At 38.7% G+C, this 12,693-nt stretch overlaps 1 protein-coding gene across 2 annotated transcripts in view; it reads left to right on the forward strand.

Moving 5' to 3' along the window:
• The window catches only part of LOC129189056 (glypican-5-like), a 52,547-nt gene that overhangs the window by 18,510 nt on the left and 21,344 nt on the right, over positions 1–12,693 (forward strand). For both annotated transcript variants that reach the window (XM_054790332.1, XM_054790331.1), the window contains 5 exons: positions 627–809; positions 3,512–3,690; positions 3,866–3,925; positions 4,011–4,133; positions 11,723–11,843. In XM_054790332.1, coding sequence (XP_054646307.1) covers positions 627–809; positions 3,512–3,690; positions 3,866–3,925; positions 4,011–4,133; positions 11,723–11,843 — 666 coding nt within the window. The remainder of the gene's footprint in view (positions 1–626; positions 810–3,511; positions 3,691–3,865; positions 3,926–4,010; positions 4,134–11,722; positions 11,844–12,693) is intronic.

The following is a 12,693-nucleotide window of genomic DNA, read 5'->3' on the forward strand; positions in this document are numbered from 1 at the left end:
GCCTGACGCGTACCTCCAAAAAATCTAACTTCAGTGTAACGGCTTTTAGTGCACGGTTTCCTGTTTGTATGTGAGTTGTTCACAACATCTTCTATCCCGATTTTGAATTAAAATGTACAAAGTGACTGATGCCATTGTTCATTACTGACGAAGGAAGCTAACAAGCTAAATAGTCGACAAGCGTCATGGTCTTGGTAAAGGTGTGTGCAAGTGCAGATTTACATACGTAAGTGGCGTACGTGTATGTTCAAAATAAAAGAATTGTCGTCTTAATCTCTGCCTGAAATAAATTATCTTCATTTTATTTTCCAAGTCGGATTAACGGTATGTGGGCTAGTGAGGGACAGGCGAAGGGTCTGTCCCTGGTCTGTCTCGCTTCCTCCTTTTAAAAAAAACACACTGGCAGGTGATCCAGGCATATCTTCATCATTAACACAAGAGGTTGGGGACAGGAAAGGCAAGTGACGAGATCAAACCGGAAATACACATGGATGAACAATACGGCCTGAATACTGGGGTAGTAGCAGCAATAGCAGCGCTAATGTTATTGGCTGTTGAGTGAGCAAGTGAGTGATATCTTCCAATCAGATCTTTACACATTATGTCATTGTCATCCTTTATTTTAGGTGGGGATATCGGAGCTTGCTACCCCCTGGAGGAGTTTGGTCATATTGCTCCAACAGTTAGCAGCTACTTTAGCGACCAGCAGCAACCACAATAGCATGGAGCTCGCGCTGTTGGCGATCAGGAACCATGTGAATGACGCCATCCTGCACGCACAGCTGCATGGGCCACGAATCACAGCAATAGTAAGGAGGCCAATGACAATGCCAATGGGGACAAGGAGAATCAAACTTGGACTTTAGTGTGATGACTTGAAAATACTTGAAACTTTCAGTGAATGTGTTGAGCAAAATGTGTCCCCATTCAAGCTATTCAACTAACGTGATCGTTATTATATAATTTCCAGTAAGACAACACATTTTCACTTTGAATCTGCCACATTGAATGCATCTATTAACGTCTAGTCAGGTTCAAAAGCAAACAGCAAATGTGTGGATTACATTCCTTTGCAAATCCTGCATGCTACAGTATGTCAGCACTCTTTTTTTGTGACTATGTCTTGTCACACTAATTTTATTAAAAAACAAAAAAAAAAACAATTCCAAATGCAATTTAATAGACTGTTACATTGTTAAATGGCGTTTTATTTGGGAGACACTAAACAGTGCTTATGACTTCGGGCTTGCATCGACCTGTCTTGACTTGCGATTTGACTTGGACTTGTACATCTTTACTTGAGACTTGACTGGAGACTTGAGATTAAAGACTTGAGACTTACTTGAGACTTGTAAAACACTGACTTGCTCCCACCTCGGATTATTAGATCATGTTTAATAAAACCATCAATTAACTCAGCAAAATTCTAATACGAACATCCTTGGAAGATTACTTGACTGTCTTAAAAAAATCCAGGTTGCACACAAACAAACCTACGTATGTTGGAAAAAAAAACAATGAAACAAAAAAACAAAAACAATAATTTTTAATCTGAATTCATTATGGTTTACATTTTGTGAGTTGATAACACGATGAAAAGACCCTTGCATGATCAACAGTGTTTAATTGTAAATTGGAATGAATACCACATTGCTTAATCATGCTTACTTCCTTATAAAATCCACTCATTAGAATTTAGGACGCAGTCACGAAAGCTGTGGGTTTCTTTCAGCTTGTCAGTTGGACCTCCTCACAAAAGCCTCACACCTAGATGGGCTAAAAACAGCTTCACTCTTTAGAGAATCTGGGCTTTCCCTCAGTCTTTGTGTGAATGTGCGTGTGAATACAAATCCAATGTCAGACAAAGGCTCGGGTTGGCAGGACAACCCATACCCAGAATGCTGCTTGGTTCTGAGTGATGAGAATGTTTCTGTGGCTAATCTCTGGACAAACAGACGACACACAAACAGCACGCACACACTGTTTGGAGGAAGATGTAGAGTGGCCGGCCAACTTTTCAGAGAACACTTTGGACTCAGTGGAGTAGATTCCTGGGAAGTAAACAAACACACACAAACCTAATCATGCTATAAAGAGAATATCACTTCATTAAATGTTGATCAGTCCTTTCATTCATTACGCATCAAGCCAAAACTAACATTCAGGCTTTTTAACAATTAACATGGCCACCCCAGTCACTCTCCGGCCACCCAACTGGCCATCTAGATGTTTCAGGTATCAACTTATTGCCACTCCTGTGTGAGTAATGGTCTCACCCTGGCCTCCCCAATGAAAAATGTCTGGCTCCGCCACTGCTTAGATTACCTTGTCTCACACGAAATCAAGAAAAACAATATTTGCTTTGATATACAATTACATTTGAGCACTATGATAACATTTTGATTGGAACAGTCAATATAATGCGGTGAAGTTTTCCACCACTGCAAACAGTAGCAACGAAAATAACCATGCATGTAAGATTAATATCTCTTCAATGATGTCATTAAAACTGCATATTCTAATGTTCTATTGTAGTAATTGTACGGTGCGTATTGATGCTGCAGTTTCAAGTATCTTAATTCTGTTCATTTTAAACATGTGGCAAATAAAGTGGCACATGGGGTGTCCAAAGTGTGGCCCAGGAGCCATTTGTGGACTGCGGCTATTTTTTAACGCCCCTCGGCACATTCCAAAAATACAATTAAACAGGAAAACTACAAAAAAACGACAGAGAAGAGAGAGAAGAAAAGAGCAGTAATTTTCCAAGAATAGTCAAAATATTAGGAGAATAAAGTTATAATATTAACAAGTAAACTCAGAATCTTTCAAGAAAAAAGTCATAATTTTAAAATAAAGTCGTAATATTATGAGCATAAAGTTGAAATATTAAAAATAAAAGTTTTTAAAATATTTTTTTTTATGTCGTAATATCCATCTATCCATTTTCTGTTCCGCTTGTCCTCACTAGGGTCGCGGTTATGCTGGAGCCTATCCCAGTTGTCTTTGGGCTTGAGGCGGGGTACTCCCTGGACTGGTCGCCAACCAATCGCAGCGCAATGTCGTAATACGAGAAACAAAACAAAGAATAAAGATGCAACTTTTGGAAAATTTGATTGAAAAAAAAAAGTTGAGAATAAAATCAAAATATTTTGGAATAAAGCCATAATGTGAGAAAAAAGATTTACAAAAATATAGTTTAAATATTTGTTTAAAAAAATAAATGTAAATAAAGGGAAAACTGAGCAAAAAAGTGCAAAGTAAGGAGAAAAAGTTCATGTGGAAGCTGTTTTTGACATAAACAGCATTTATAATATGGGTTGTTTTGCTAAATGGAATTGGCCCCCGCATTCTTAGATTTTTCAGTATGTGGCTATTGGTGGAAAAAGTTTGGACACCCCTTCTGTACACAGTATTTCCTGAGCTACTACATTATGTCTTATCAAAACTGTAGTGTTTTCCATTGCATCATGAGTTTCATTCCTCACCACTTTTCAAATGTCGCTCTTCTCAGGTAGAGAAGGTGTGTGGACCTCAGGCAGGTGGTCCTCTGATGATAAGCAAACATCCTCACATCTCACACGTTACAACCCCTGCTGCTTCTATGGCACAAATAACCTCAAAGAGGGCGTCCATGACTTTTCCCTCAATGGGATCTGGTGCTCATCCACATCTGCAGCTTCAAGCACAAAGGTGAGGCACATACAGTACAGGTGCATGTTAGACTGAAACTGTTGGAGTTCAAACAAAATTTCAAGATTCAAAGGGAACTTCAAATTGTATTCATTCAAAAAATACAAGAAAATAAGCTATAACCTGTTCAGTGTTAATTGTATTGTTTTGTGTATGCACATGTGATTCTCTGCAGGTCCTTCCCTCTCAAAGGCTCCAGAGGTGACAAGAGTCGTAGTTTGAAAAAACTGTCAAGGTAAATTTATTAGATAATGAAACAGTGCAAATCCTCGCTATAGCAAACCTTGACATTAAAGGAAATCAATCTATATCTGTTTCAGGGAATTTGAAGGTTCCATTCAGCGGTACCAGTGGTTTTTCTCAGAGCTACCCGAGATGCTTTGTGAAAGTGAGATGGAGGTTGAGCAGCACACATGTTGGAGTGGTCAAGATGTCGTGGAGAGGTGAGCAATGAACAAATTCCTACTATGTCATCAATGCATACTTTCAGTTACGTGCAGAAGTATTTTGCCTTTATGAGTTTGTCGTATACATAATGGATTTGAAGTAAAACAGTCAACATGTGACTGAAGTGTAGACTTCCAGCTTTAATTTCACATTATTTTGTTTATTATTTACAGCCATTTTATGTAGACTAATTTTGCTCTAATTAACCATGTTATCTTGCCATCGTTCAGTATTTATTTATAATGTAGTAGCCAATGAATTTACATGAAATTAAGTGCTGTTTATTGGTGTGGTGGTGCTAAAGATCAATGAAATTGTGAACCGTGAAATGTTAATCTATGGACATTAGATGACGGAAATACATATAAGAGGTGCGTTTACACGCGGTAGTGATTTAAAACCATTATGTTCATGTATCTACTGTCTATAAATGTATGTTTCAGTGGGCCATTTTGTGTGTGTGCTGCCAGTGTGAAGGAGTGACACAGTGGTGGAGGTTAGAGAGTTTGTTTCCACCGCCTTTCTAATGGTGATTAAATTGGCAACTAGCGACAGGAAAAACACACACACAGACACACACATTTGAAGCAACAACACAGAAATACATCCCTTACAAGGACACGCAAATACACACATTGCTATGTCCACATTAATGCTAAATAAAAGAGCACTAAATGTACTAAAACTCAACACTTAACCCGCAACATCACTTCCTGGCCTCCCTCCACTCAGCTCCTCGAGCACCGGAACACATTTACAGCAACACACATGAGTAGAAGTCATATTTATGTCTTACATGGTTTATTTTCTCTGATTATTTCTACTATATTGGGTAATAAGAATGTAAAGGTGACTATAGGGCTGTTAGTTCATGTTTAGAGTGCTCTAATAATGTTAAAAGCAGTGTTTAGAAGGCTGCAAACAGGTTTTCTATGCGCTAAGTATGAAAATATTTCATTTACAAATAATCGTGCTTTGCGTAAATTCTGTTATTTATGGTCAGGTCTGGAACCAATTAACTGAGATAAAGGAGGGATTACTGTATCGTGCTAAATACCCACCAGTTATTTTCTGTCATGGGGGACAGAAATGTTTTTGTGCGCTCCGATTTAATACTATTGAGAAACTGATCATATCTATTTATTTATCTGTACTGTATGTGACAGAACTCGAAACTGAAACCAGCGAAATGCAACAAAATAGAGAGCAGTGAAGAATACAAGTATGTTTTGTAGCCGAGTATGACAAATTCATACATGTTGGCAGGTCTGCAATAATATTGAAAGTCCTCCCTGCCTCTCATGCCCCCTTTTGCCGAGCCCCCCCAAGAGGGACCCGCCCCACTATTTGAGAAGCACTGACCTACCATAGCAATTCTTGGTGCATCCAAATAAAGACAAAATGTGAACTCCTACATTTATGTAATACCGCAAATGACCTGTAAAATAATCAATTTCACCTTTAATGTTGGTTCGATCTGTGTATGCTGGATTGGTATGTAAACAAACTGGTTTAAAATACATCTCATATCCATCCATTGTAAGCTGGATAATAATAACATATTGCAAAATGAATTCCTGCATTCCAATATCCTGTATTGGATCGCTTTATACTTGTGCTGTACCTGCTATACTTCTTGCACACTATTGATTTAATTTAATTTTTTTGTTGTTATTTTGTTGGTTGCAAGTCATGCAGCTGCCACCTTCACATTTGACCGCTTTATGTGAAGTTTCTGAACAAAAACAAGAAAACAATCCAGACATCTGCCAGTGTAAGTGTGTTTTAGACTCGTTTACCAGGGAGCTGTGAGGATCAGCCAGTTAGTGTCTCTCTGACCTCTTTACATCGTCGCTCTTTCATCCCTCCACCCATCCATTCATCCAAGGATCCAACTACCCATTCATCTGTTCATCCTTCTATTCAGACCTCCATTCATCTCCTGCAGCCTCTGACCCAATTCACTTACGAATGTCAGGGGTTTCAGTGAGCATAGTGAGAATAAAATAACGGTGACATTGACAGATTCATGACAACGTGTGTGAAGGAATGTTATCATTGAGAAGGTTTTTAACTCATCTAATTATTGAGGTTATAAACAAGCACAAAGGACCGGTTGATTTTGTTGTATAAGCAGTCCAGTGTAGCTGTAAAGTGTAATAGCAAATTTAGTCCACAAGAGGGTAGCCTCTCATCTTGTTTTGCACCATAAACATTGTTTTGCTGTGTGGCTCGTGCCACACCCAAGGATTTTACCTGGTTTTTTTTGGGGGGGGGTGGTTTGTATTGTTTTCAAAAAATCTTTGGATCACAGCAGTGTTTCCCTCAGGTGTTGTGTGTGTCGATGTAATCAGATCTACGATTAAGAATGTGTTTCTCATAATCACCCTGCCTCAGAGCAGATATCTATCTTAGATGTAATAATTTTGCTTGTTCTGTATAAAGATGCTTGTGTTTGCTTTTGTGTCACTTTATATTACCAACATGTTAGATGTTTGCTGCAGGGGATGAGGCGAGATGAGAAGAATCGTTCTTTGTGTGTGTGTGTGTGTGTGTGTGTGTGTGTGTGTGTGTGTGTGTGTGTGTGTTACGTTTGGCAACAGTGCAGAAACTGAAGGCCAAGCAATGTAACAGAAGGTGATTATATTGAAGGTGATATATTTCCGTCATTCTTGAGGTCTTATCAGGTATCAGTCACCGTCACTCACTGCTGTGCCAGTCTCTCTGCAATATTATCGCCTGTCATCATACAGATAAAATGATCTGGTATTGTGTAATCTGGGCTATAGCTCATTCACAGCACCGGCATTGTTCCAGCAGGACATCTTTCACATGTCTGGACAAGACAGACAACGCCATGCACAATAGGGACTGCATGTGATCAAATGTTACCGGTGAATTAACAGTAATTATATTAGTTTTTACGTAGTTAATGTTAATGTCAGCAGCACAGTGTCACAAGTGGTGAGGAACAGCAAAAATGTTTCAGTTGGAATGCAGGTTTCAGACTTGTTTTGGGCCTTCCTATTTGGAGTGTGCATGTTTTCCCTGTCCTGGCCATCTACTCCGGCTTCTTTCCACAGTCCAAAATCATGTAAGTAAGGTATTTGAAGAAATTGACCGTAGGTGTGAATGTGAATGGTTGTATGTATGTACAGTGGTATAACATTCGATTTTCGACGAAAAGTATTGCCAAAAATATCGATCTCCAGGAACAGCCTGGAGATCGGGAAGACCTGGGTTCGATTCTCCCCGGGGCATTTCTGTGTGGAGTTTGCATGTTCTCCCCGTGTGCGCGTGGATTTTCTCCGGGCACTCCGGCTTCCTCCCACATTCCCAAAACATGCAGGTGAGGTTAATTGGCGACTCTAAATTGTCCATAGGTATGAATGTGAGTGTGAATGGTTGTTTGTCTATATGTGCCCTGCCATTGGCTGGCGACCAGTCCAGGGTGTACCCCGCCTGTTGCCCGAAGTCAGCTGGGATAGGCTCCAGCATGCCCCCGCGACCCTAATGAGGATGAAGCGGTATAGAAAATGGATGGATGGATGTATTGCTTTTCCTACACTTTTCTTCCTAAACCTTAACATGAAAAATTGTGAAAATTGTGAATTGTAAACATGAAGCATTTTAATGTAAACTGCATGCATGTTCAAAATAAATGAAACCATAACCATAAACAGTCTTGCTTATTCTGCGGCCAAAGAGTGCGCCTAACAAACTACTTTGTTGGCCCGTGTATCATTACGCGGAATCGAGTGCCCAAAGAAATCAACCATGCGTTGGTGGGTCTAGTTTAATTTAATCATTTTTAATATGTGTGTGTGTGTGGTTTATATGGTTATAAAACGTACACCGAATGATCAACAACTCCTTTCTTCATCCTATTAAAGGGATAGTTTGTACATCCTCATCAGCAGTCTAGTGCATCAATATTGATTTACCCGCCACTTCGTCCCGTCCCTTCGGATTTCGGTGATGAGGAAAGTAGTTCCGGTTAGTTGGTGGGGCCACCTAAGTAGAGAGTTTGGCTTCTCAAAACAATATACGTTCAAAAGAGTAATACATTTGCATCACAAAAATGCCTCCTTTAAAAACCAGACCTCTTAATCGCTCGGCACTATTTTCTCTCTGTTGGTATCACGGCGCGCTACTGCTTATTAATTATGTATGTGTTCCACAGTGTTTATATGCTCATCACCGAAATCCAAGCAGAACTCTGCTCACGGGACAAAGTACGGAGAAAGTCATTGTTGATGTACTACACTGCTGATGGGGATGTCACACAACTTCATGTAAAAAAAAATCCGAACTGTCCCTTTAAGAACCGTGGGCCCTGTGCTGATGAGGCGTGTTAGACTTTCAGACAGTCTGTGCTTTTTTTGTTGAGTACGGCTATAAAGACCCACAGTGTGGCCACAGACAGTAAGAAGTGCCAGAACTCTGATAATTAAGGTGACAAACACTACTGAATTCAAGAAATAAGTGGTCGCAAAGTATGAAAGTAGCATCTCTTACAATAAAATTGTAATATAAAGGTTCCTAGTTTACACAGTTTGCAGGGGAAACAGTTTAAGGGAGACACATTACAAAAAATGAGCCGGGCCAGTGTGTGTAATGATTGTACCTGCTGCTGAAGTTAAAGTTGATCAAGTATACAGCTCTAACTGTCTCCTCTTTAAAGTTAAGTTTGCAACAGACTACAGCGAAAGTGATGTTCAATATTTATGTATGCATTTAATTTGTATATTATACAGTATGCATGTCGCATTGTTTTCTATATGTAAAACTATAATTATTCTCTATGTGTTTTGTGTTCATATTTTTGGGTGTCCGGAATGGATTAATTGGATTTGCATCTGTTATGGGGAAAATTTATTCAGTTTTCGTACGTTTCGGTTTTCTTTTGACCCTTTGGAACGGGTTAATGATAAAAGGTTCCACTGTATATGTCAGCCCTATGATCACCCAAGGGTCTACCCTGCTTCTGGTGGAAGCTGCCAATACTCATATTATGGATACGGTATACAAAATGTCCACAAATGAGCGAGTTGGGGTTGATTATTTGCTGGTTCACATTGGGATGCCTATAGCAGACAACAGATAAGTTTTAGTGTGCGTCCTTTTCTCTCTGCACAAACTGACCAACTGCAATGAGAAACCAATGTAATCTACTAAGCTTGCTCAAATCCGTCCACTTCTGCAAACAGGAACCTGATTCTAAGTCAAACCTGCTTCACCATTCAGCTTCTCTTTTTGGAGATCTCACAAGGTCTTTCAGGCCTTACAGCCAAGTGAGGACAGTTTGGATTTGTACTTTTTTCTGACTGGGGTACATAAATAATTGATCTTTTCATTACGTCTTTCATGGTGAAACTCAAGGAAAATTATTGTAGTTCCTCAGCTTTAAAGTGCAGATTGCAGTGATCCTAATAACTACCACCCAATTTTCACTCTGTCCTACCTGTCACTTTCACTCAATTGCTAATCAATAATCGCCGAAGGCATTCCTTTTAAAACACTTCATGGCTGTTTCATTTTAGAGCCAATCTTATCCCCACCTTGACCACGACCTTTGTCTTCCATGGTTTGATTATATCAATAACAGTTTAGACAGGAAAAAGTTGTGCCTGATGCATTAGAAGTATATCATATAGACTTTTTTACAGCGTTGTTTTTCTGCTTTCTTCAGACAGGTTGTCCATTAAAGCTCCAGACCTATTTGTCCCACTGACAGGGTGTGATGGCCATTGTAACTCATCTCGGATTTTTCTGGAGGATCACTATGAATAGAGCCAAACATTTTGTCCAGTCAGCGCTTCATTCAAGTCACAGCAGAAACGCTATTTAACACAGACAATATGAATGTTCGGAGTCACCAATGATTAATTTATTGTTTAATTTTTTACCAAAAAGTTGTTGTTCACAGTAAGTTTTGTTCACAGTACGTTAAAGGGACTGTTTGCAACTTTCTCCAAATTACTTCAAAATATAAGAATGCCACCACCGGCTAACATATGTTACCATTAGTGCTTTAAAAGAACAGAATGACCAAAAAAGGCCATATTTTTCACAATTACGCATTAATTTAATAGTAGTTAAACTTTGCCAAATTGCTATCGTTAGCTGACAACTATCATAACTAATGCTCGCGCATGTTACCAGGGATGTAGCTTATGCGCTCGGAGCAGGACGAGGGCGGGCTATAAAGCTTGTGTCTGTCTGACATTGTCTGACTATTCTTGAAACTAAAGTCTCTAAGGAAACGGCACAATGATTATAACTGCAAGTATAATTTTCTAAATTGGACTTTGGGCCATGAATGATTGTAACGCATAAATTCACAGTACATAATTTGAGTTGTTAAGTTATCATGAATAATATACAATGGTACATTCCATCGGCAAAGTACAAAATCTCCCTGATGGGAGAGAAATTTGTATTTAAGAAAAAGTATTTCTGTTATGTAGTCAGCCCAGTCATTTTGATATGAAAAGCTTAATTTTCTTGGTGGAAAAATGGCTTAGTAGTCTCTTAAGAACCGAGCATGACACCTGCCTGTGGGGCATGTAGTTCCTTATGTACATAACAGCCAGAGGCGTTCTTTCGCACCCATTTGAGTTAATAAGGCCTTCTCGTCTTTCAGTGATTCTTGTCTGCACTTACTGGTCAGATTGCTGCACTGTGCAGAGATTCCCTGAGACAGAACACTATCTGTAAGAGATTTATAGACTGTTGTAAAATGTTCTGCCTTACACCAAAATGTACTGAACACATGAATACTGCATGCATAAAATGTTATTGGAGAAATAAAGCTTACTGTCTAATAACATCTGATGAATGTTTCTACTGGCCAACTATTGATTAAGATGATTGGGGTGTGAAAGTCCTTGAGAGGAATGTGCTTACTTCTTTAACTATAAGTACATTCTCTTTGTATTACACAAGGCCACCAAAGGCCATATCAGCTGCAAATGTATCTGTACCACAAATGCAGCCTTTATAAACACGATTTTAACCATAATGATGTCATGGTTGGGTTCTTAGTCACAGTTGCACACAGGTTCATGTGGCTCCTTCTTTGAAATAAATTGCCATATTTTGACTCACATGTGTCCTTGGCCCATGTCACATCCTTTACCATCTCCGCCACGGCATTTTGAGATGAGGTTTTTGTAAATTCACACAAACTAACCAATACATTTATGTTTTTCAAATTTATAATACACTTTTGATATGAAGTGCCAGCTCTGATGCCACATATAGTATACTATAGCAGCAGTATAGCATTGTCCTCTGTGGTTTAGTTCATTATTATGTTAATGATTATGTCGATGCTTCTCGTGTGCTCAAGTATTTACAACAGTACATTATTTTTTTATGCTGAGGTTGAGAAACAGATGATCTCACACTAATACAATATTTGGACAAGAATTTGAATTTGAATAAGCAGAATTATTAAATGTCTGGTCAACTGATGTATTGTGGTCAATGTTCATGTTTCAAATGACTCGTGTGGCTTGACAGAAGACGTTCATTGTTATTTTTCACAATGTAACTTATATGTATATATCTTATGTTCTAGTTATGCAGGTCGTGTGGTTGGAAGCACTTTAAGAGGCCAAAGGGAGAACCCAGAGATGACTGTCCGTTATACTGATCCTGTTCTAAAGGGGGCGAAACAAAGGCTGGAGCAGCTCACACAGGTCAACACATGATCCCTGCAACACAAGACAAGTGAAACACATAGATGAGTGGAATACCCATCTCGTAAAAATCGCAATACTTTTTAATAGCTCGCTGACGACAAAACCCTGTTAAAGCGATCAGCTCAGTATAGATTCAACTTGAGCGTGAAGACCAATGGAACACATCTCTCCCAGAGTTTTTATGTCTAGAAATTAACTGTATTATTTTGGATGTGCAGTCACGATATGCCTCATTAGCAAATAAAATTGGGGGTTGATTGAGCAAGTTATTTCCAACGTGTAATATATTGGAGATCGAACGACATGTTTTTTTCAGGACCGATACTTCGATACTTGGATATTCATCTGTGAAAATAGTGAAAACATTGGCGAAAAAAATGTTTCATATTAGGTTTAAAATGTTTGATATAATTAAAGATATGGTTGGAAAGTAACATTTTAACAATAACAAAAAGTATTATGGATTCCGGTCAAAAAATAGTGCAGTAGTTTTTGTTCTTGTGATTAAGGAAGTCATAGTCACCAATGCAGTTCCTATTTTTATCATATTTTTTATGACACCCTTATTTTGTTGACACAATTAGAGAGTCTGTGGCAAACGGCACTCTTATTTTGAAGGCCGGAAGTGTGTTGTGTGAATTGAGAATGTGTCTTAAATATAAACATGCCTCCCGTCCTTATTTCACTCAGAAATCTTATAAGTTTGTATCTCTTTTGTGTGAAAATTGTATGTAATGCATCAGACAGTGAAACCAGGTATACGACCCTTAGTAAATTTGTACCGAATTAAACTTGTATGACTTGGGTACTTATCAGAACAAGAAATGATAACTGATTATCTTGTATG

This window comes from Dunckerocampus dactyliophorus, chromosome 10 (genome assembly GCF_027744805.1).
Source record: "Dunckerocampus dactyliophorus isolate RoL2022-P2 chromosome 10, RoL_Ddac_1.1, whole genome shotgun sequence".
Classification (NCBI taxonomy): Eukaryota; Metazoa; Chordata; class Actinopteri; order Syngnathiformes; family Syngnathidae; genus Dunckerocampus; species Dunckerocampus dactyliophorus.